Source organism: Nanorana parkeri, unplaced genomic scaffold (genome assembly GCF_000935625.1).
Source record: "Nanorana parkeri isolate BGI_ZX_2015 unplaced genomic scaffold, ASM93562v1 scaffold751, whole genome shotgun sequence".
Lineage (NCBI taxonomy): Eukaryota > Metazoa > Chordata > Amphibia > Anura > Dicroglossidae > Nanorana > Nanorana parkeri.
Genome location: NW_017307019.1, coordinates 448780 through 474838, shown reverse-complemented (window position 1 = coordinate 474838; position 26059 = coordinate 448780). Strand labels below are relative to the sequence as shown.

The following is a 26059-nucleotide window of genomic DNA, read 5'->3' as shown; positions in this document are numbered from 1 at the left end:
CAGCCCAGTTCTCCAGGAAACCAAAACCTTCCTTCTGACACCAGCTCCGGAGCCACTTGTTAAGCTCCCTCAACTCGCGCTGTCTGTCCGGATTGGCTCTTGGCACCGGTAGTATCTCTGAGAAAACTACCGCGGAGGTCCTTTCCTTCATCCTAGCACCTAGGTCTCTGAACTCCCTTTTTAGGACACTCCAATTTCCTCCTATTTTGTCATTGGTGCCGATGTGCACCATGACAGCGGGGTCGTGCCCAACCCCATCTAGTAATCTGTCAATTCGCTCTGCAACGTGTCGAACACGGGCCCCCGGTAGGCAGCACACTGTTCGACGCTCACAGTTCCGATGACAGATTACCCTGTCAGTCCACCTGATGATGGAGTCTCCCACCACCAGGATCTGCCTCTCCTGACCCTCCATCTGTCTCCCCTCCTTGCTGGAGCAGTCACTCCCCCTTCGGATAGAGGATGCGTCCTGCTCCAGCAGAGTCCCCCCTGAACTAGTATCCCCAACATCATGCAACTTGGCATACCTATTTGGGGTGAACCAGATCAAGGCTGACATCTCTAGCAGCTCCCCGCCTCGGGATCCTGCTCCTCCAATCCCCCCTCCTCATCCAGACCACCCTCCACCACAGCCTGGTGCGTTATGTCCAGACTCTTTTCCATGACTGTTATGCTCCTTAGTGTTGCCAGTTTCTTGCTTAGATCCAGAATCTGGGTTTCCAAACAAGCAACTCGCTCACATCTCGCGCAAATGTATTCCCCCTCGAACGCATGTTCAAGGAGCGCATACATTGCGCACGACATGCACCTGGTTGCATACCCACTCATGGAAGACATTATTTTATTTCACCCTTCTTATTTATCTATTTACTTTTATATTATTTTTATGTAAATCGAGACTACTTATTTGCGTAAATAACTACTTATTTGTGTAAATAACCCAGTACATGGCCCATGTTCATTGGTGAAGTTTAAGTCTGTCAGGCAGAAGTTTTACACTGGCCTAGAAGTTTATCCTAGTTTAGCAATAACTGTGTTGGTAGAGCACTGGGCCAAGATCAGGAAAGATGGGATTGAAATTGCTATTGCATAGGCAGCTCTCTGTCAACCAGGGTATCCTTGGGCGTCTCTGGAGGGGTCTGGAAAATGTCAACAAGGATGAAATTGACATTTATCTGGATATAGTCCAGTAAGTCTTTATTGCATATGACAAGAAGTAAGGAGAACAACCCAACCAAGGTGAATACTGGACAGTTTTCCGCAAAATGAAAGGCATATTAGAACGGCGTACCTGATCTGTGCAATTGCATCTGATATCCCTTTTTCCTAGCCCTCCTCTTGTCAGCCTACGATGGGTCAACTCCACCCTCTTGACCCGCTATATGACAACCCTCCTCGCTTCGGCAGGTTGGTTTCGGAGGCTTTAGGTCTACAAGTTCTGGATGCCTGTCTGGGTTCAGCCTCTCCTGGATAAAGGGCCTACTGTGTGGCAGTAAACCTGCCTTATGGATGGCGCCTTGGTGCTAGTCTGTGGTGTGCAGCATAAAATGCGAACTGTGTAGGTGGACTAGCTAGGCTGTGTCTTTGTACAAGCTGCCATACCTGCTTTTTGTTTTATTTAGGGTGCTACCTTGGTTAGGGGTCTCTGGTATGGAGCCTCCTCATGTGTAGAGTGGCGTCTGATGTCACTCTTAGGTCCCCCCTTGCTTTAGCTTAGGCAGCCGGGTCTGCCTACCACCAGCTGTGGTTATGGGATTAGGCTGGTAGGGGAGGCAGGTTACCAACCATCATATGCATGTTATGCTGGTGGGTGGGCAAAGGGGTGGAGTCTGATGGCCAGATCCGAACGGTGGCGTTTGGTTGCTAGGCAATGGTGCCAAAGGCTGTTTAAAGCGCCATTTTTCTTTTTCCAACCCCTCTGCTGTGCTTTGGATGCTCTTGTGTGAGAGAGCGGATATCAGGTTAATGGTGTTGGGGCTCTGATGGGCACCCTAGTTTTGGCTGGTTGCTGAGGCTTACTTCATACCTTTCTGCTCCATCTTTTAGTTTTTAAGATTTGACTTTCTGGTAGTTTGTATCTGGAGAATGAGTCCACCTACAAAAGCACCGAAGAAATCTAGGAGGTACGAATTGAATTTAAAAAAAAGCTAATGTGGCTTAATGCTTACCTCTCCGTCTCATATTTGGATGATTCGGCAAGCACGCGTCAAAGAGTCATAAGTCGCACAAGCATTGCCATGGTGATAAAACATCTAAAGGATGTATTAAAAATGCAAGTGAACTCTCTCCGTGTTCAAGGTTTCCTTGCTGATCAATTATTGGCAACTTGTGCCTCTTGAGCTACAGCTTTGCCTGGCAAGTTGGTCTGTGCCACTTGCCTTAAAGTGGTAGCGCAGAATATGGAGGCGGAAGTGAGATCTTTCTTCAAACAGCCTGTAGCTCAGAGCATGCAAGTGTTTTTTCAGGGGAATCACGTAGAAGCAGGGCCTTCTGGGCTAGGCTGGAGAGATTAATTGATCTCAGAGGAGGAGCCTCTGTCCTTTCCAGCTGCAGTTTGGGATACTGATACCTCTGCTTCGCTAGAGGGGTTGGAAAATTCTTCTTTTTCCTTTGATTTCTCTAAGGTACCCGCCTTTGTTAAGGCCGTTAAAGAGCCCATCAATTGGGAGGATAAGAGGATATTTTCTAAATTTACTAGATTATGGGTAGTCTCCCTGTGTGTACCTAGTTTTACACCTCTCCCCCTAATTGCATAATTTAACAAAACATAAAAGGTTATAAGGGTTTCTGGAGGGGTGTAAATGACCGTCCAAGAGCGATATGTTAAAAGAATATTCAAAATTTATTGCTAATAAATACTTGTATAATTGCATACATGATTCCTAGCGGGGATTGCCACGGGACGTTACAGGCCAGTCTTTGCACTCCAGATTGAAAGCATTCACACGAACCACCAATATCGATCTGAGAGAATAAACACTCCTGGCGACTGTGATAGGATGACTCGGTACCGCATGTGGGTTCCTCCCCAAAGGACCCCGGGGTCCCAGGTGTGACAAACCAAGGAAGCAGTGGAGCTAACGGTGGGCTTATCCCCCGCCCGCTCCTAATTGGCTCTCCGGGCACTTCTCCCTCATATCGTAGATCAACCCGGCATGATTCATCCTCAATGGGTCCCCTGATGAAGCCTATGGCGAAACGCGTCGGGGCCTAATAAGTTAAGCCATGTTTTGAAAACTACCATCTGGTCCTAATATTGTAACCACATCATAATTACATTGAACAACATAATGAATTGTCGGACTAAATGAATTCTAGAGTTGATAATAATGAATATACCAATGTATCCTCTGCAGGGTTGTTGATATTGATTAAGATTGTCTTGAATCATGTATGCAATTATACAAGTATTTATTAGCAATACATTTTGAATATTCTTTTAACATATCGCTCTTGGACAGTCATTTACACCCCTCCAGAAACCCTTATAACCTTTTATGTTTTGTTAGGATATTTTCTAAAGCTAAAACGAGAATTGCCTTCCTTCCCACTATTCTTCGAGATTAAAGAGCTTGTGGGAGAAAATGTGCTAGGCCTGACAAGAAGCAGAGCTTCCACAAATCGGTTTGCTAAGATTTATCCTTTCCAGTCACAGGATGTGGAAGCTCAGGACACCTCCTAAAGCAGATGCTGCCTTATAGCGGCTAGCACGGCACATTACGCTTGCCTTGGACAACTCAGTTTCCTTCAGAGATCACATGGATCGTAGAGTGCAATCGGACCTGAAATGAGTTTTTTCAGTGGCAGGAGCATCATGTAGGTCGGCGGTGGCTCTAACCTCGGTGTCACGGGTGATTCGGGCCTGGGTAACCCATTTAGAAGATCATCAGGATTCAAGCGAGGAGATAGAGCTAATAGTCTTGTTTAACAATCTCAAATTAGCAGCAGACTTTGTTGCAGAAACAGCAGTGTATCAAGTGAAGATGAACGAGTGATGGCTTACTCTGTTATGTCAAGAAGAGCGCTATGGTTGAGGCAGTGGTTGGAGAGAATTCTGTCTCCAAGAAGAGTCTCTGTTCTATTCTGTTTGAGGGGAAACAGCTTTTCGGGAAATTGTTGGAGGAAGCAATTAAATGAGTGTCTGGAGGGAAGTCATGACTTATGCCACAAGACTGTAGAAGACAGCGACAGTCCTTTCGGTCATCTAGAGATTCCTATAGAGAAGCCAGCTCTTACAGGCTGGGGAAGCAACCTTTTTGTCCCTCATGGAAACCGGCGCAGGAGCTTTTGCTCCAGTTACCAAAAATAGAGCAGCCACGGGCTCCAAGGCTCTGGACAAATCCTTTTGGAGGGGCGCCCACCCAACTGATTCCTGTAGGGGGCAGGTTATTCCTATTTGAGTAGGCTTGGGTGGAGAATGTATCATACAGATGGATTCTGGACATCATTGCTCATGGATACCAGATCGAATTCCCAGAGACCTCCCTCAGCTTTCTTCATGGCATGGAATGTTCCAGCCTCTCGAGAGAAGTCTCGGTGCCTGCACAATTATATCAGAGAATTGCTTCAAACTCAAGCAATTATTTCGGTTCCGGGCGGCGAGAATGGCAGCAGAGTTTATTCCCCTATCTTCCTGTTCAAAAAGGAATCAGGGAAATACAGACCAGTGCTGGATGTAAAACGTCTGAATGCCTTTATCAAGGTGCCTCCTTTTCAGGATGGAATCTTTGGAGACTATCATATCGCTGGTAAAGAGGGGTCAATGGTTGGTGTCCATAGACTTAACCAATGCCTATCTACACATTTCCTTTTGCCAGAACCATCAGAAATTGCTTTGATTCACAGTAAAGGATCATCATTACCAGTTCCGTTGTCTGCCATTCAGTCTCTGCACAGCTGCGTGGACTTTTAAAAAAATTCTGTCCTCTCACATGGCGGTCCTTCCAAACTCAGAAAATAAAATGATTCCATTATTTAGACAATCTACTTCTGGCAGACTCTCGGGCAGAGGCCGTTCAGCATTGGAATCGAGTTCTTCACTCCCTAGATCACTTTGGGTTGGTTAGTCAACAAAGCTCACTAAAGTTCACTCAAAGATTGGAGTATCTAGGGTCATCTTCGACACGGTCGAAGTGAATGTTTTTCTACCGATCAGGAAGATCGAGAGTGTTCAAGAGAGTGTGTTGACCGTGATGAGAGCACCTCATCTACTGGCAAGAGATTGTATGAGACTTCTAGGTCTTTTGACATCCACGAGTCCAGTTGTGCCTTGGGCCAGGTAGCACAGGAGAGTGTTTTAAATCAATTTTCTGCAGCAATTGGACCACTCATCCCTTACATAGAGGATTCTTCCCTAAGTGGTTCAGAGATCACTGAAATGGTGGTCGATGGTGCCCAATCTAGCGCCTGGAAGGTCACTGGAGAAAGGAGGTCGGATTACCTTGACAACCGATGCCAGCAGCAGAGGCTGAGAAGCTCTGTGCTTAGGACAGGGAGTCCAATCTCGTTGGAATCGCCAGATGCCAACAAGCTCGAATTTATTGGAATTCAGAGCAATCTGGGAAGCCTTGAGAGTGTTGGGTCCTCATCTTCGAGGAGCCAAGGTGAAGATCCTCTAGGACAACAAAACGGCAGTAGTCTATGTGGCACAGCAGGGGGGTATGAGAAGCCTACCCCTTCTTAAAATTGTCAGACAGGTGATCAGCTGTGTGGAACTACATCTGGAAGATGTGACGGCCTGTTATCTGCCAGGGATCGACAACAAAGAGGCGGACCGTCTCAGTCGAACTTCAAAAGTACCGTCTCTTCAAAGGCTGCTGCTTGCCAGTCATTCTGTACAACAGAAGCTCTCAAATGCAGACAATTGTTTACAATTCTATTTCTGCCAAGTAGTGGATAATCCATAAACTCAGAAAAGTTGTAAATGCTATGAAAACCACGCCCTGAGTCACACCCTCATATTTTCTCTGCTATGATATCGTTGCCTTAACAAAGGGTTTCAACCGTAGTTTCAGTTGCAGTCACTGCAACTTGCAAACCATGCACTTTCTGTTAAAACCATGACAATCTCTCAACCTGGGCCTTTTTTATGTATGCTACCTAAATATTTAGCCATTTGCCTGAAGTTCTGCTTTAATTACATGACTCTGCAGTTTAACAGTCATATGTGTGACATACAGACCATGTCACTGGAAGTGGTACAACCATAGAAAGAAAGCGTACATGGTATGTAGGCACTGCGCATAGTACTAAAGCTGATTATCAGATGTTATTATCTGTAACAGTTTCTTTTAATCAAATATTATTATTATTATACAGGGTTATATAGCCCCAACAGTTTGTGCAGCGCTTTAAAATATAAGGAAGACATTACAATCACAATACAATTCAAGTCAAGATGGTAAGGAGGGCCCTGCCCCTGAGGGCTTACAATCTAAAAGGAAGGCACAAGTGATACATGAGGAGGTAGCTGTGTGGGGATGAATTGTTTGAGAATGTGATGGTTGAGTTGTTAGGTTGAGGGGGGATAGGCTTCCCTGAAGAAATGAGTCTTAAGGGATCGCCTAAAGGCAGTCAGAGTGGGAGATAGTCGGACAGGTTGGGGTAAAGAGTTCCATAGGATGAGAGAGACTCTAGAGAAGTCCTGGAGGCGAGTATGGGAGGAGTTGACGAGGGAGCAGGAGGTCTTGGGAAGAGTGGAGTGGATGGTTAGGGTGATACTTTGAGACAAGGTTTGAGATGTAGCCAGGGGCAGACTTGTGGATGGCTTTATAAGTGGTTGTTAATATTTTGAATTTTATCCTTTGGGCTATTGAAAGCCAGTGCAGGGATCGGCAGAGGGGAGGTTGCAGACACTGAGTGGTTGGTCAGCTGGATGAGTCTAGCAGCAGCATTCATGATAGACTGAAGGGGGGGATAGTGGTAGGCCAATGAGGAGGGAGTTGCAATAGTCAAGACGGGAGATAACAAGGGAGTGGATGAGTAATTTTGCGGTTTCATTGGTGAGGAAGGATAGTGGGGATACTATTTTATATATACTGTATATATTTTTTTGTTTTAAATCAATATAAGGTACATCAAGTTGTACCTTTATAACGACATCTCTACATTGAAATATGTAGGCAGAATATTGCCATAAATTACACTTACTGTATATTCTTAAACCAGTACATGTCTGTGGAATTGACTGAAATGTATACACTACTGTCTCCATAACGTAATCCATCCTACTGAAATCCTTTTAAAACATTAAACTTCTGTAAGTATATATTAAAGTGAAATTAAAGTCACAATGCTTTTAAACAATTTTAGATGCTGATTAAATTACTTTCAATGGATGCTGCTCCTTGATGTTTAAAAGTTTTAGTTTCCATCAGAATCAGCTGGTCCCCTGAACACTGGTCCTGATATCCTGTTTTTAGGATGGCTGCTTTCTCTTGCAGGGTCCTATGGAGCCAGGGCCAGTGCAAGGATTTTTGCCTACACAGGGGGGTTGCATTTTTGCACAAGCCCCCTCAGGCGGCTGCTTCCAAAAAATTTGAAAAGGTTACGATTTCGGCCTGACATTTAATTTTTCATTTTCATTTTTCGGTTTTGAAATTTTCATTTTTTTTTTTACTGTTTTATCACTTTTTTATTTTAATTCTTTACTTTTTAAATTTTTATTTATCTGATTTATCTTTTAATTTTTTATAATTTTTTTTATCTTATTTTTTTATTATCATTTTTTTCATATTTGTTACTTTTTTATTTTTTAATCTTACTATCTTTTACTTTTTATCATTTTATTTACTTTTTACTTATTTTTTTCATAATTTTTATTTATTTTATCATTTTTTATCATTTCTTGTTTATTTTTTAAATGTCATTTTTTTCCCCCTTAACTTTATTGCTATCACATAGGAGCTAACAAGCCCCTATGTGATAGCATTTGGCGGTGACAGGTTCTCTTTATTGAACCTGTCACCTCCCAATACAGCACTGTGCAGGAACTCCTGTGATAGCTGAGAGGAAGGGCTGCGAGTGCAGCTCTCCCCTCACTGTCTCCTGAGAGGCTGGCCGACGGCGAGAAAGGTAGCCGGCGGAAGGGGGCGAGAACTTCCTGACGGGGCGGGGCGCCAGACGCTCAGGAACCTAATGTCACTCACCTCATCAAAAGGATCCATGCCACTCCTCTGATCCCTAGTGGCAAATTCGGCTCTTCGTACCGGCGCTGAGAGGTTGTGTGTTCTAGTAAGCTGTGTGTGTCTCCATAAACACACAGGCACAGCAGAGCAGGCAACTTTCCTGCTGTACTGCGAGTTGAGAGAGTTGGAACCACTTGTTTGGAAATATGATGACTGTAAGTGTTTGGCCAAAAATGTAAAGATATACTTTGCTGGACAATGTATATTTGTTTGAGCTGGATTCATTATTGAAAAAAGATTGAGGCTTCAGTACTACTTTAAGTTGGAATACAAAGCCACTTTAAATAAATAGCATTTCAAGTTTATTCGAGTGGAATAGGCATTGGCTTTAATATGTGTTAATCAACTAGAATAGAGGACCTCTTTTATTTGGTCATCATACATTTTTGTGTATGCTGAGAACTGGATAACTAAAGTTCTTAACTTAATCCTTATCCGACACCAGCTTTCCTTGATAATTTAAGCTTCCTGTCATAGTCTCATAGTCTGGAGGATTACTAGAATTTTCTCTTATGTGCATGGCCAGACATTACATTGGGAAACACGCATAGCTATGTGTGTCAACTGTGAGCAGTACAGATGTGGCCGCTACAGTAGCATTTCATTTATAACTGTAACTTATATGGCTGAAAAACTGCCACGTGTATTTATGTTATGTAGGAACTTGTTTCTATCTATATGTCCAGTTTTATTGTTCTCACATGATGGCCATATACATCTACATAAATCTACCCTGTATACTATTCTTAACAGTGAAATTGGATATCCTATTTTTTTATAATTTAACAACAAATGTAAATAAAAACAACACGTATTAGAAAAAAACCCTGCTTGGAGTTCGCTTTATTTGTTGCCATCTCTTTTCTTGGTTCAAGCTGCCTACATCACTTGTAATTAGCCTATTGCTCCATCCCAAACCCTGCCCCCCTCCATGGTTCCTCTCCCTTTGCCGGCCACCTCCCTCCCAGCCAGCTGCCTCCCTCCCTGCTGTGGTTTTCGGGGTCCCTCGCTCTTTTGGGGGACCCGGGACCACTGCAAATTGCTTAAGGATGGAGAGCAGGGAGCAACGTCCGTTCTCCACTCTGCTCTGTGTTATCACTGAGACGGGAGCACTGTACATACAACCTTCTCATCTCAGTTGTCACAGGAGTTCCAGCATAATGCTGTGCTAGAACTCCTGTATTGGAGATGACAGGTTCAATAAAGAGAACATATCACCTCCAAATGCTATCACACAGGGGCTTGTTAGCTCCTGTGTCATAGCAATAAAGTTAAGTGGAAAAAAAAATAATACAAAATAATTTAATAAGTCAATAATAAAATTAACGCAGCATAAATGCCATGCTGAGGCAACCATCGAAGTGCAGCTACTCCAAGCGAGAGAACAGCTCCGCACCCTATGTAACGCTAGGGCTAAATCTGCGTTACTCAAATGTCGCCGTACCTTTTATGAGTACGGCAATCAGTGTGGCAAATACCTAGCGAGGGCTGTCCGTAAACAACATACACAAACATTCATTCCCTCGATAACTTTAAATTCCGGTGTCAAATCCTCACTTAATTCTGACATCACAGACGCTTTTGTTGATTATTATAAAACTCTCTATAATATATCACAAACTCCACTGATCCAGAACCCCTCAGCTCATCTATCCTAGATACAACGCTATATTCAGGAGTCGGGTATCCCATCTCTCGCACCACTTGCTAGCTCGATGATGGAATTACCTATCTCCGTCACAGAGCTGGAGACCGCCCTCAAACTCACTAAACCTGGCAAAGCCCCAGGCCCAGACGGCTACCCCATGACCTATTACAAACAATATCTTCCTATTCTTGCAATGCCATTCCTGAACGCCCTCAACTCACTACACACGGGTTATACACCACCATCTGACTCTCTTAGGGCCCATATAGTTGTTATACCCAAGGAGGGGAAGGACCCGTCCCAATGCCCTAGTTATAGACCAATATCACTGCTTAATGTGGACACTAAACTATTTGCCAAAATCCTGTATCTACGCCTGGTCCCTCATATAGGGAAACTTATTCACCCAGACCAAACTGGTTTTGTTCCATCTAAGGAGGCGAGGGGCAACACCACTCAAGCCCTGGGGGTTATCCACTCCGCCCGGTCGAACACCACCCCATGCATAATTCTTTCCACTGACGCGGAGAAGGCGTTCGACAGGGTGGACTGGAGGTTCCTCCAGGGTACGTTGGAAGCGATAGGTGTGGGACAGCATATGGGGACCTGGATCGAGGCGCTATACTCAGGCCCCTCGGCCCAGGTAAGAGTAAATGGTACTTTGTCATCTTCATTCCCAATCTCGAATGGCACCCGGCAGGGGTGCCCCCACTCGCCTCTCCTATTCGTGCTGTCCCTAGAACCCTTTTTACGAACGGTCGTCGCCACACCAGACATTCATGGCGTTACAATTGGCCATATGGAACACAAGGTAGCCTCATTTGCGGACGACCTTCCTTTCTTTCTTACGTCACCAGACGTTTCTATCCCTGTACTCCTTGAGGAATTCAGGAGATATGGTACCCTCACGAACTTTCGAATTAACTCCACTAAATCTGAGGCCCTCCACATATCTCTCACTGGTCCCCACCTACATAGAGTATTACAACATTTTCCTTTCAACTGGGCACCAAATGCCATTAAGTATTTGGGTATACTTCTCCCCAGAGATCTCTCCCACACGTTCACTTTGAACTTCCCTCCATTGCTCACACATATAAAATCAGACTTAGCCACTTGGACCACAAACTCCTTCTCATGGATGGGGCGATGCAATATTTTGAAACAATCTATTCTTCCACGCTTATTGTATCCCCTCCAAGCATTGCCTATTCATATACCCGTATCTTTCTTCCGCAGCATACGAGCGGCCTTTACGGAGTTCATGTGGCTCCGTAAATCGCCTAGGTTGAGCTATGATATCCTGCGGAGACCAAAGCATCTAGGGGGGATGTCCCTCCCGGATATGTCAATACTACATAGCCACGCATCTAGCCCGCATAATTGACTGGAACCACAACTCTCCCTCCAAACTCTGGATTAACATAGAACAATCTCTAATCGATGTCCCGTTGGCCAACCTCCCTTGGGCCATTAGCCCCTGAAATACGTTCACATCCCACCATCGGACCTACATTAAAACTAGCAAGTAGGATCTTTGCCAAGGGCTCCATTTCCTCTATTCCCTCTCCTCTTTTTCCCATTCTTGACAATCCCTCTTTTCTCCCGGGTATAGGGCCACGCGCATACCCAATCCTGAGAGACTTGGGTATCGATAAAGCTATGCACCTCTTGAACTCAAACTGGCCCTCAACCCACGCTCTCTGTACCGAACCAGAATATGGCCCCTTAGATTTCTGGTCCGCTATACGTTTATCTCATTTCCTATCTCATACTATCCCCCCGATGCATAAACACAATAGACCACTCACTCCTTTTGAACAACTTTGTACTCAATCTGACGCCCCACGTCACGTTCTTTCTCTCTGCTATACGCAATTGATCCAACCGACGGACCCACCCTCGCTATGGTTTCCCCTGAGATGGGAGGAGGAACTCCAGATCAGTATACCATCAGAAGCCGCAGCTAAATTGTTGTCCCTTTCTTACCGTTCATCAATTAGCAATAGATACCAAGAGTCGGGCTACAAAATTGTGACGAGATGGTATCGTACACCGCAAACCCTCCATTCACTGTTTCCGGATTCACCGGACCAGTGCTGGAGGTGCCAACAGTCCTCGGCAGGCATGATTGATATATTCTGGTCCTGTCCGGACCTCCTGCAGTTCTGGGATTAGGTGCATGCCCTCACTCAAAGATTTTCCGACTTCCCGGTTCCCCGAGACCCAGCCTTTTTCCTTCTACACCATAATAGTATCCCCGTGCGTGCTTATTCTCACTCTCTTACCAGACACATAGTAAATGCAGCGAGAGCTTGTATACCGGCTATCTGGAAAAAACCTGAACCACCGTCCATCCGACAGGTTCTAGACCGCATTCAGGATATCTACTTTATGGAGGACCTCACGAACTCAATCTCTTCAAAATACACTTCATTCTCAAGTACTTGGCTCCCTTGGATGGAGTTTGTGAAGTCTCCCGAATATCTCACCTTTGGAGTGTAACCCAAAACATGACAGAAATTGGGGGCTTTTCCATATCTAGGTCTGATTTAATTTCATTCCCCTCCCCTCAAGTATTCTTTCCTTCCCCCCTTATCCTCTTCACATAGACCTTATGTCTCTTTGCCAATGGTCAACAAATTTCATGATTCCCTTCTCATCCCCTTTATTTTTCCAACATCCCGTGATAAGTTGGCTCCCCGAACATACGTGTCTCTTGAACTATATTCCCTCCCTATATCATCTGTGATAATAAACATGAGGTGCCATTGACGATTTAAATGACAGCATGGGTAGCTCACGATCTGGGCTTATCGCCCTAATCTTATCATATGAGTTAGAATGTTGCACCTTTTTATTTGTATTCCCTCCACCCCATCTTTTTCAGTTTCTTCTTTTTTTTTCCCCCTTATTATTCCTTCCTCCATTTTTTTTGTGCATGCATACAATGCGTTTTGAAAAACACAATCGATTTTCTTGTTATTTACATGCAAAAAAATTAATCTGTATACCTCCCTGCACTGTTTCTCCCACCTACTCTGTAAACCTTTGAAAATCTGAAAAAATAAAGAATTTAAAAATAAATAAATAATAAAATTAAAATTATTAAAAAGTAAAAAATAATAAGATAAATAAAAGTTTTAAGTAAAAAAAAATTACAATAATAATTAGGAATGCACCGATACTAGTATCGGTAATGGTGCCGAAACCGACTATTTGGGCAAGTATTCGTACTTGCTCAAAAGCTCCGATACTTACCTCCGGCACTTGGCAGTGCCAAGGGAGCATGGAGCCGACTTCCTTTCCAATCAGGAAGCCGGGCGGCAGGTTATGACCTGCCTCCTGGCTCCCTGATTGGCTAGGAAGCCAGCTTTACTTGTTGCTAGTCAGCCTGCCTTACTGACCAATCAGGAAGCTGGGCGGCACCTCATGACCCATCACTCGGCTTGATGATTGGTCAGGAAGCCAGGCAGCCTCGGGCAGTGAAGCCTGTGTTCTTTCAATATAACACCGGCTTCCGAGGCAATCAGAAAGCCAGGAGGTGGGTCATGACGTACTTCCTGACTTCCTGATTGGCTAGGAAGCCAGCTTCACTTGTTGCTAGGCAGTCTGGCTTCCTGACAAATCAAGAAGCTGGGCGGCATCTCATTAACCTCGGGAAGTGAAGCCGGTGTTCTTTCGATAGAACACTGGCTTCCCAGACAATCAGGAAGCCGGGCGGTGGGTCATGATCCACCGCCCATCTTCTTGATAATTGGGCACACAGAACCGGTATCAGTATTCAGTATCGGCGAGTACCAAAAAAATAAATACTCTTACTCAATACCAAAAAGCCAGTATCGGTGCATCCCTAATAATAATTATAATAATAAAGAATAATAATTTTACAGTTGGGGTCACCACAACTTGGCGAATGCTACCAAGGGGTCCCGGCTCTAGAAAGGTTGAAAACCACTGGTCTTCAGCAAATAATCGGAGTGAAACCTCATTCTCCAAGTTTCTGTGTAGAACCTGGAACAATTGGTATTTAAAGCAGACCTTGCACTAAAAGAAACAAAGTCCCCCCCACGGAACAATTGGTATCTAAAGCAGACCTTGCACTAAAAAAAAAAAAAAACAAAGTCACACACACACACATTTAAAAACACTGCAATAAACTGAAATTTGTTTAGGATATAAATCAGGGTTCAGCATAAGAAGAACACAAGAGGATATGTGAACAACTAGATGAGCTTTTTTGGTAAGGCGCTTCTTACCAGGTCCTTTGCATTCAAAGAGATTTCATCCCACCAGGGAGAAATCAATTCATAGTCGCAGGTGAGGATCCTGCTGTACATGTACTGATCACCCCGTGGGTCAAAAAATGGTTCAAAGCCACATAACCTAGAGAGGAAAGACAAAATATATAGTGTCAGTATGAAACACAAGGATGGTTAAGCTGACTCTGCTTGAAGCTGGCTACACATGGCTAAACTGGCTACATTTTATACAAGGCAAGGTCTAGCCCAAAGTAATGAACTTTTGGAAGAAGAAAAAAGGCATCTGATTGGTTGCCACCATTGTTAGCGTGATTAAGATCCATTCATTAATCATGTCGAGGGATGAGCTTTGGATTCGGGTCAAACATGAGTTAGAGCTTAACCCAAGTCGCAGTTAAGTAAAATGGCAAACAAATTAAGTAATTTGCCGCTATAGCAAACATTTACCAGTAATGTAATTTCTGGCCTCTTAGCTATGTTCAGATGGCTCAGAATGGCCAATAATGGGGATTTTCTGGTGTTCCGACCCCAATCTCTGTAACAGGCAGGGTTCCCGGCAGTCTTTTGTCAGTGTGTGTTGGAGAGACCTGAAGTAGATAGGCAATCTCCTGTATTCCAATTTCTAGGCCGGTCTAAGGCAGAGGCAGATGTTCTGCACCTGTAGGTAATAAGAGGTGGGCAGTTTCTGCAAATGAAAAAATGCACCTCTACCATATGATTAACTCTTTAAAGTAAGGGCCTCAGACTATTGGGGTGATTTCACGAACCCAATCAAACTGTGATCAGACCGCAATCTCGACTAGAGGAAGCCAAGAACATGTGTCAGAGCAGGGAAGGTGGCTGCGGTTGTGTTCGTCACCCGATGCTGAGTTCGCGAACAGAAGCAAAATTTTGCTGAATTTCCTGTTCGCGAACTGAATTGTTCGTGAACAGAACGCGTTCGTGACCTGAGGTATCACTGTATTTCTAGCTTTTTTTACTGTGAAATAAGTAGTTGTGATTTCTAGATTAAAACTTGCCTGGTGTCTCTCTCTGTATCTGCAGCCTACAAAAGCTGCATCAAGTCTGTTCAATGTTGTGGCTGTTTTCTTTTGTCCACCTTTAGGCCTCATTCACACACAACGCAAGCAAAATTGTATATTGCGTCTATGCGCGTATATACGAGCGTCTATGCGTATATGCAATCCCAGAATGCATCACTCGTAATGGAATTTTTAATGTGCTGTATGCATGTACGCGCTTATATGCGCGTAATTACACAGAAATGCACTGCCGCGACGCATCTCTGTTCAATTCTGTTTTTGCGCATATATACGCTACGAAAAATACGGCTCCATGCGCGGCTATGTGTATGGAGCCATTTATTTATTTGCATATGTTGCATATGTTGCATATGGTGCAATACGCATGTACGCGCGGCAGTGTGAATGAGGCCTTACCGTTATGCTATCAATACTCTCCCTCTACATTGTCATAAATAAAACAGTGGACAAAAAAAAAAAGAAAAACCTATATGCCTGGGGTCATCTTACCTAATATACCAGTTATTTAAAATGTTATAAGCAGCCTAAAACATTGACATAAGGTGAAGGGGCAAGTGCATTTGGATAGCGGATGGATGGGAGTCCTCACCCACTCTCCCATGACCAGACATGGAGTGGACACTAATGCAAAAGAAGCAGCTTAACAAAAGCACACTCTTACAGGGTCATTCAGAAAAGGGTGAAGAGTTTGGAGAAGGCAGGAGAAGTGAACAATCTAGGACAGGGGTAGCCAAACTCCGGCCCTCTAGCTGTGGTGGAACTACAAATCCCATGAGGCATTGCAAGATTATCACAGCCACAGGCATGACTCCCAGACAGAGATGCATCATAGTATTTGTAGTTTCACCACAGATGGAGGGCCGGAGTTTGGCTACCCCTGATCTAGGACAACATAGCTGATTTGGAAAAATTCTCCAATTCAGCTCACTTTCCAGTTCAGCTATATTGTCCTAGATTGTTCACTTCTCCTGCCTTCTCCAGACTTTTCACCCTTTTGTGAATAGCCCTGTAAGTTTCAGGGAAGACCTCATGCTAGCAGATAACATTAACCATAATCATTTGTCTAGTACATAACACACAAATTCTTACAAGATGTATGCAATGACTCCAACAGACCACATGTCAACTTCTGGGCCATATGGGGAACCCTGAAGAATTTCTGGAGCTGAAAGCAAAATTAAATGGGATGCATTGTTATATTTTTCTTGAATGTGTAACACAATTTTTAAAAATGAGCAAAAAGGTTTAGCAAATATATAGCAGATCTATACAAAAGTAAATACTAAATAAATAGTGGGATGCCTAGGGGTACTAACAATGGATAACCGAAATAAACAAAAAAGTACAGTAGATACACATATAAACACAGCACATAGTATTTCTCAATATTATAAATGTGCACATGCTTAGCAACATACTGAACAACATACTGAGCAATTTTATACATAGGAAAACATTTGTTTTTGTGTTTGAAGAATATCTCTATGAAACACACTTTCTAACCAGTGATAGATGGAAATGAGTGAATAATAAAAAATTCTAACATCTCAATCACACATTGTTTTAAATTGTAATCTAATAGTTTGATTGAATAGTTTAAGTGTGTGTGTGTGTGTGTGTGTGTAAAAAATGCCTTTTTTTTTTGCAGGATCTAAAATATTGCTACACTAGTTCCAGACCAGAGTCCACTAAAACCACCTTAAAGAGCCTGTCACCAACTTAAAAAATGGCAGGCGATAGCACAGAGAAATGAAGTATTTCTATTGCTCAATTACAGTGTTTTTCCTTTCTACAGATGTTTTTTTATTCACTTGCAATGTGTCTTTGAACTTGCTAAAAAACTTGACTACTATAGGAAAGTCACTTCCTACGATGCATATCATAGCCCTCTCCCATTCTGTGGGTATTGACTTATTGTTTATGCTGGCAGCTCTTCTTCACCTACCTCTGTAACTTTTTATGTAGCTGCCGGGAAAAGAGCGAAGGAAAATATTATAGAGTGTTAAAAGGGTGACAAAACTGTGTCTGCTGGGGTTGCTGACATTGCATCCAAGATGCCGGTGCTTAGTAGCAGCTCAATGTTTTTGGATGTGGACACAAGAGGGTCTTTTACAGGTAAATAAAATACATTAAATGCTCATATAATCTTAGAAGATTTTTGTTGAAATTAATGGTCTGGTCATAAGGTCTCTTTAAAAACTAACTGCTAGCACTGACATTTGTTAACACTGCCAGATACAAGCATTTCTGTAGCACTTGTAGTTAAAATTTCATGTACATATACATTATACTTACCACAGTATCCTGGTGTTCCGCATACGGTCTTCATGGCTACCTGATCATGAATGATTTTTGACAGACCAAAGTCCGCTTTAGTGTGTAAAAGAAGGAGTAATGCACAGTATTAGTACAAAAACTAGAATCACTATAGAGCAGAAAATTAACATAGACTATCATGCATGTCCAGTTCTATTATTTCACAACAGCTGGAGAGACCATGAGTTACATATACTGATTTGTTGTTTTCTTCCAATCCCTCTATGTTTAAGGCAGCTGCATCTGTCCGCTGGCCACATGTAATTGTACATGGTACGATTTAAGTGCGGCTCAAGAGAGATGCTTGTAATGGGACATAAGCTCTTTGCATCTAGAGACAGGCATCTCTTCCAAGCCACAGGTAATCGTACCATGTACATTGGGCACAGCGGCAACATCTGAACAGGGACACCTGGGACTCTTGGCTCAAGGATCTGTAGGTTCTTGCCGCAGGAATCCTTGAACGCACATAAATACTCAGTTTGCATAGGGCCTAAATATTAGAAAATATGCAGTATTCTTACTTATTTAAATAATAGCAGTTTAAAGCTGCCATGTCTGATAGGATAGTGGAAGGCAATGCTTTCGCACTTGCTGATAATGACAAAGCTTGCCTGCCCCTTACTACTTTCTGTATGACAGCTCACCATAGGGATGGGCGCAACCCAGGATTTGGCCAGTAGGGTACTGGCAACGGCTAAAGATACTTCTAGGTGTAGGCACTTTTATATATGCAGCAGTTTTATTTTTTAATGTATCTTTAAAGTTTACAAACAATGAAAAAACTAAAATACTGGGGCATGTACTGGTGACAGTATTGAAGGAAAAACAATAAGGTTTTAGGACCTAGCTGGCCACCCACAGTTTAAAGGAGAATTATTGGGAGAGTAAAATGTACACCCTTCACAATAATTTGAGCCAGCATGCTGTCACATGCCGGCTCTATAGCTCAAGAAGTGAGCGATCACAACACACTAAACGTTTAGCTCACTGTCATCTCCATGCAGAGAGTGGTGACTGTCAGTCACCGCTCCTCGCAAGGATTCTCCCCTCTCTATTCCTTCAGCACTGATTGGAGAGACAGACAGAGGAGGAGGTGTGCACAGCTGTCTCTGGCTGTAGAGAGGCAGAGCCAGCTTTCATTCAGGCAGCAGGGTGGATGCCGACAATATTATCAGGATCTTTCCCAGCTGCAAAGCAGGTCTGCACTGTAAGCATAAAGCAAGCAGTAGCCAGCTATATGCTGACTTTGGGTCACAGGACTCCATTAGTAAATATACTTCTGCGACCCAAAAGAGGACTAAAGCCAAAAAAAAAAGGTTTGGCCATAGCTCCTTTTTAATGAGTGAGTCAGTGCTGCTGACTTTTAGAAGACCTATGTGTATGCCTTTTAATTTTTGAAGAAAATCCCTTATTTATATACTGCAATTATGTAATGGAGCAATGTTAGACATGGCAAGGATGAAAAGTTCAGATGATGTCAAATATATTGATGCATATACGCACTGATGTATTAAATGTTCGGCATGCTTATTGTGTTCAGCAGTGGGTACATTACCTATTTTAAGAAGGGAATCAGGGGACATGTCAGCATAGAGAAGATTTTCTGGTTTTAGGTCACGGTGAACTACTCCATTTCCATGTAAATACTGTAAATGCAAGAAAGTACCATCAATTAACATATGCAAATATTGCCAGTAATTGGTAAACAATTTATATACAGTTGGATACACTAAGCACTGATCTTCAGAACCGTCTACTCCAATGGTTCATTATGTGCTTGTACTGATTGTTACCAATTTTTAGGCTCATATACTCTTGTGTCGGTATCAGTGTAAACTCACTCATTATCATTCTTTTTTGAAAAGTGACTCCATATAGCTGTAATATATGCTAATTTATATCCAATCTACCACTAACTATTGCTTCTGAAACTAGGAAATTAATTGGCACAATGCCATATTCATTAAATGATGACTAGCCTAATGCATATTCATCAAGTACACAACTCTTGCACATTTTGTGCTTTCATTAACACCGATTATGCATGAAATATATTCTGTTCTGAGAGGCACAGGAGAAAACTTTCAACTGACTCTTTTTTTTTTTTGGTCCGTGATGCGTGCATCGAAGAACAAACTTCACCCCTGTGAACAAAAAAAGTTAATCGTGACATCACAACACACTGAAAAAAAGTGCATGAGGGTGTTTTTGGACCTCCTCCAAAGAGGAAGGGCCACAATTTCCTGACCCCCTGGGGCGCAAGGCTCCTGAAAAGGGTTAGGATAATTTTGGTCCACCTACCCGAAGGCCGGCAGACCCTGACCCTCTGGGACCTGCCAAAACAGGTCCCACAAGTACTAGGTTGGGGGGCTCTCCTAAAGAGAGACCCCCCCAGGTGGGAGGAGACGGGGGGCCCCCATGAGGGTCACAGAATCTCCTCCCCATCAGGAAAGGGCCCCGAAGGTACCCACACCCTCTGTCTTCTGTGGGTCAAATCCAATCAAAAAATGTTGGGGTCCCACACCCAATGTGATTCTCTGGCACCCTGTCACAGTTCAGCTGCAGACTTGCAGCTGAGCTGTTACTTGTAGTTCTACAAGTATATACATACCTCTTACACTTGGTTCTGCAGACATGCAGGGCTGTGCTGGTGCTTGTAGTCCTCCATGCGTGTGCTCTGAACCTGACTCACACTTGCACCAGTCTGGCACCTTTAGGCGCCGGCCGACCTCTCCTGCTGTTTCTTATACAGCTACTCGACCAATCATTGCAGTCCGCGTGTAGCCAATCTTGTGCATCCTCCCTCTTCCTGTCTCTATTTAAACTCGGCAGCGAACGGCACGCTGCTCGAGCAACGCTTTCCCAAGCTAGTTGCCGAGTCCCCCATTTGCGATTGAACCTGAATTCCTGGAAGTTTGCTCTGTACCGAACCTTTGGCTTATCCTTGGAAATCCCTGTCTACAGTCTGCCCTGTGCTTTGCTTTGTCCTTGGAAATCCCTATCTACAGTCTACCCTGTGCTTCGCTTTGTCCTTGGATATCCCTGTCTACAGTCTGCCCTGTGCTTTGCTTTGTCCTTGGATATCCCTGTCTACAGTCTGCCCTGTGCTTCGCTTTGTCCCTGGAAGTCTTAGTCTTCAGCCTGTCCCTAACCTTTGTTTCATACCTGGTATCTGTTAGGTGAGTTGGGTGGACCTAGGGATTGTGACCTGGGGTCAGCACGCAGCCAAGCCCATCTCCACCATCAGGAGCTCTGGCGAATACCGGCTGGACCATTATATTCCACATCCTGGGGGACCCCATGCCACCTACTCAGCATAGCAGCACCGTGCCTTGTATTTGAACTTCCAGCTTTAGCTGTCTCCCACTGCCTCATTCAGTTCCCTGGCTTGTACTCCAGCTCTGGGACTCGTCAGCCTACACTGCTTGGACCCTTTTCTCTAAGTGTCCCTGCCAGTGTAGTAGAAAGGGTCCACATACCTTACTCCAGCTCATACCCGTGACACACCCCTGGGATGCCACCCCCAGGTGGCACAGCACCACGGCCCTCTGCTGCCCCTGAAACCCTCCGGCCAGACCAAGCAAGCACCCGTCCACATCAGGAGGCCGTATACCAAGGCTGTTCCCCCTCTCACAAAAAGCAGCCCGGCACAAACCTTCACTCCAGTGAGTACTAAGTAACCATCCCCCCGAAAGGACGGATACTACACTTGATCTTAGCCAAAAGGCCGAGAAGCGATGTTTCAACTGATTCTTGCTAAAGTAAACCTGTAAAGAAAGAAATATGCAAGCTGCCATCTTCTGCTTGGTTTTTCTGAAAGTGGAATTTTAGCTCCAGTACCAGAGGCAGCTCTAGACTTTGTGAGGTCTTAGGTGAAACTCAAATGTGAGGCCCCCACTCACACCCATAATTTAAAAAAGGCAAACGATAATTTAAAATGAGCTGTATAAAATGCATATTTTAACACTAGCATTTAATCCCAGCAGCTAGGAATCCACAGCTGCTAGAGCTAGAATTTTTTTTCTGTCTCTTATCTAATTCTACAAATAACTATACACAAAACCATAACACTAAGGAAGTAATGCACATAGTACAGAGGCCAGTAGTAAGAAATATACAGAGTGCAGTGGTCTGAAGGAAGTAACGCAGAGAGTGCAGAGATCAGAAGGAAGTAACGCACAAAATGCAGAGGTCTGAAGAAAGTAAGGCATTAAGTGCAGAGTACAGAAGGAAGTAACACAGTATGCTGGTGGTATATTGTTAATAGTTAATGTTAAATGTTAATAGTTATTGTGGTCAGAGTTACTTACGCTTCCGAAGTCTTCATGACCCCTACCGATACCAACCTGATGTGTGCCATGATTTTTGTGGTCAGCGTGCCAAATAAGGGGGCACGCTCTAGTGAATTGATAAAGCCTGGGGAAGGGCGGGAGGGTCAGACGCGAGCTCGCCGTGACGTGCAGAGGACCTCCCCGCCACCCCTTTTAAGGGGAGGAGAGCCGCCGCAACTCCTCCCACAAATACGGCCAAGATACCTTGGCCTATAATTTGTGGTCAGAGTTACTTACGCTTCCGAAGTCTTCATGAACCCTACTGATACCAACCTGATGTGTGCCAGGATTTTTGTGGTCAGCGTGCCAAATAAGGGGGCAAAAACAACGAGTAGAGTAAAGCCTTTGGACAGATCTTACCTCATCAGGCCAAGTGCTGGAAAACCAGTGAGTGCCAAAAATTGCCGCAAAGCCGACTGAGGCCGCGGCGTCCGAGAAGACCCGCGGAGAGGATGCGGTAGCCTGCGGAATAAACATGGAAATTCCATTCCACTGCCACAAAAACTCATCCCACATCAGCAAGTCAGCCCGACCGGCCGAGTCCACGTGGATTAGGGCATCTAGATCGGCGGCCGTCGGCAGCAGTGCCAACAACCTGGAAATAAAGGACCGCCCCTGCGGAATGATCCTCATGGCAAAGTTCAACATTCCCAACACTGATTGCAATTGTCTTCTCGTACACTCCGGGGACACCAGCAGTCCATGCAACACCTCCCTGATTCTATCGAGTTTGTCCTGAGGCAGGCTAGCCTGCATGGACTCCGTATCTAACGTAATGCCCAGGAAAGTCATGACCTTTGCGGGACCCTCCACCTTTTTTGAAGCAACCGGTACATTGAGAACCCCAAAGATCTGTAACAACAACCCCAGATCTCGTGGAGCCATAAGCGGGGACTCGATAAGCAAAAAATCGTCCAAATAATGCAGTACCTTCTGGCAGTGGACATGGTGTTCCAAAATCCAATGTAGGGCCTGCGCAAAGGTATCGAATAGCCAAGGACTACTCTTAGACCCAAACGTCAATTTAGTAGCAAAATAATACAATCCCTTCCACCTGACACCGTGCCACTGCCATAATGACTGCATGATCGGAAGGAGTTTAAAAGCATCAGAAATATCCGCTTTAGATAACCATGCATTCTTACCCACCTGCAGTATATGCTGTATCGCTTGATCCACCGAAGCATACTTTAACGAAAACGTGCATGGAATGAGGAGCGGACAAATCGTAAATCAATCTATATTTATTGCTGAACTTTCCACACACTAATCCAATCGGGCTAACTCGCCACATGTCAAAAGGTGGTGCAACAAATGGTCCAATGAGAAAACCCTTGGCTAGCTCAACACCCAGCAGTGAATCCACCCTGTCAGGATCAGCCAGGGCAGATTGCAAGTTCCCACACTCATGCGAGGACTGCGGTAAAGTAACAAAACCCGTGTGAAAACCTACAGAAAATCCCTCGGCCAGAAAAAATGCCAGATTCGGATCCGGATGCCCCATCAGGTAACCAGATAACGCCTCCACGTTGACCACGCCTAGTCAGAGGGGCTGCCCCGACCTGATGGTACAGGCGACTCTAGGGTGGGCCCTAAAACAAATTGAGCAAACGTGAAGCAACCTGCAGTGTGGATAATTGCACGTCTTATAGTTATAATTATTACAAATTTGCGACTTGCCCAAACACTGTATAGACCTACCAAACTTGTCAACTTGAGCCGAAGTAGAGCCAGATGGGCCGGGCACCGCCTGCGCAGGGGAAACCGCAGAAAAAGACCCCGTGGTACCCGGGACAGGACACCAGTTAGCGGTCCGTGGTACCCGGGACAGGACACCAGTTAGCGGTGTGCGCCGATGACTGGCACAAAGCGCAGACGGGGGACTTGAGCCCAGCGAAATGTCTGCAAAACAGTTCCGTGTCCACTCGACTCCAATTTGTTACAAACTGGAATTGAGACAACGCGGCCGCTGCCTTGGCGGAGACCGCCCGGTGGTAGTCATAAAAAGCAAAACCACCGTACTTGTACCCCAGATCCACTACTGCGTGCAGGTAGGAATCCAGCTCCTCCCTCCTGTTTGGGCTAACTGTACAAATGACATCTCGGAAAATGCAGAATGCCAACACAAACTCCGGGATCGACAGTTTCCTATTTAACCGGGGATCCCTCGCCTTTAACACTACCGACACCTCCCCGCACGAGTACGACTTATTGTCCGCTACGTCGTGGGCAGCTATCAATAATGACGCTAGGTTGACATCCTTGCCCTCCAAGATGTCTTTTTTAATGTGTGCCGGGACAAAATGTGCCGGTGTAACGACAGGAGGGAAGCTGGACGTACCTGGATCCGCCACTGCGACCGTGCTGGATGTACTTGCCACCACCGGAGGAATGCTGCCCACGACCTGATCCCCGCTAACGGGCACAGGCACGGCCTGCCTCTCCAGAGCTACAGTCCTGTCCCGTAATTCCTGCACGGACGCGGTCACCACAATCATTAAAGTGTGTAACTGCGTCAGCGAAGCAGTGATTGTACGCAACGCCACCTGCGTGGCACTATCACCGGCTGCTGGAGGTGGGAATAACAGTCTGAACAGCTCAGCCTTCCTTGCTGTGGCCGAATAAGGAATCCCCCTGAGTTGAAGCTCCGTGACTATCCTCGGAATTGTCCATGCCCGAAGGGACGGCAGGCTACCCTGTTCTGAACCCCTGGCCGGAGTCCCCCCGGCAGGCGTGTTCTAGCTGGAGTTCCCCTCACCGAAGTTCCCCTCGCCGGAGTTCCCGTCGCCGGCGTCTCCCTCACCGGAGTCTCCCTTGCCGGAGTTTCCCTCGCCCGAGTTCCCCTCGCCGGAGTTCCCCTCTCCGAAGTTGCTGGTAGCGAGACATAGTCCTCAATGTCTGAAGTATGCGACATTCTGACCGGTTACTGTAATGATATGAAAATGACTGAACACAGGACTGTGGCCACTACTCTAACCTAGCCACCGTAAGTGAGAAATGTAACCGCACTAGCCCACTGAATATACAATAAGGTATGGTATGTGCGCCCTTCTAATCAGCCACCCCCCAAATACCTCCCCATATGCGCAACGGCCTCCCCCACGAAGGTCCAGCGGCCTGAACCAAACTTACCTAGAAAATATGTAAGTGTGACAGTAATCGGCGGCCCAGCGGCCCGGCTCCACCTGTGTCACCACCCCTATGTGACCTGCGCGAAATGACGATGGTCCAGCGGCCTGAACCAAACGTGTCGACAACACTGACCTGTAACTATACAAAATGACCTGACGTGATAGTCCAGCGGCCTGAACCAAACCTAAGAGCAGCCAAGTGTGACCCTACCTAGTCCAGCGCCCTGAACAACATATGCAACCATGCGTACGAACCACTAGCGACACCCGATGACAGGTCAGCGACCAGACCCAAGGTGCCTTCCCCCTAGATTCCCAACACCACCCATGCAGTGAAACCTGTCCAGTGACCCACCGTGCCCCGACTCTGATTTACTCGAGATGACCGTACCGCGGCCTGAACAATTGTGTATCGACACCTGAGTGGAAAAAAAAAACACAAGTGGTAGTCCAGCGGCCTGAACCACACCTGCTGACACTGTATGGTGTGTCCACGCACTCGTGCGTATCTGACTGATAGTAAGTGCGGCCCGTACCCACCCCCCGTGCCCCCAGGAGCACGAGGCCTTAAGCGACCGCCTAACTCGCCTAATTAAAAAGCTGCCTCTTTTCAGTAGTACTGGTATATGGTTGCGCCGCATGGCAACCAATCAGCTTCTATCTTTCATTTTCAAAGTTTAACTGAACAAATTGAAGAAAGAAGCTGATTGGTTGTCATCTTTTGTTACATCTCAGTACTACTAATCTCCTGCAGTCCCTTTGCAGCAACTTCCTGTCTACATGTACTCATTGTACATCATTTCTTAAGGTGAGTTGCTGATGGTGACAACAGTATAAAAAAAAAAAAAAGCGGCAGATTTAATAATATTGAAAATGGCATTTGAAATTACTTTAACATATTATGTAAGATTTTAGGGACTGGGTTTACATCTACTTTAACCACTTCAGCTCTTGTACCTTTTACCCCTTGTACACCTAATGGACAAGAGCAATTCATAAATTCCACTATGGGTCTATTTATTTGGTGACAACTTTGTAATTACATAGGATAACAAAATATAGACACTGGAGGGAATTTCTGAACGTGTTTGTGACAACATTTATACTCGCAAAGACCAAAATCTCATGCTAACTACCCA

General features: G+C 44.9%; 1 protein-coding gene across 1 annotated transcript in view; it reads right to left on the bottom strand.

The window, feature by feature from the left end:
- Positions 1 to 26059, bottom strand: part of LOC108793483 (calcium/calmodulin-dependent protein kinase type IV-like) — a 77096-nt gene that overhangs the window by 10330 nt on the left and 40707 nt on the right. The window contains exons 7-10 of the mRNA XM_018564441.1: positions 19014 to 19104; positions 17435 to 17509; positions 16229 to 16304; positions 14094 to 14220 (exon numbers count right to left, since the gene is read on the bottom strand). Coding sequence (XP_018419943.1) covers positions 14094 to 14220; positions 16229 to 16304; positions 17435 to 17509; positions 19014 to 19104 — 369 coding nt within the window. The remainder of the gene's footprint in view (positions 1 to 14093; positions 14221 to 16228; positions 16305 to 17434; positions 17510 to 19013; positions 19105 to 26059) is intronic.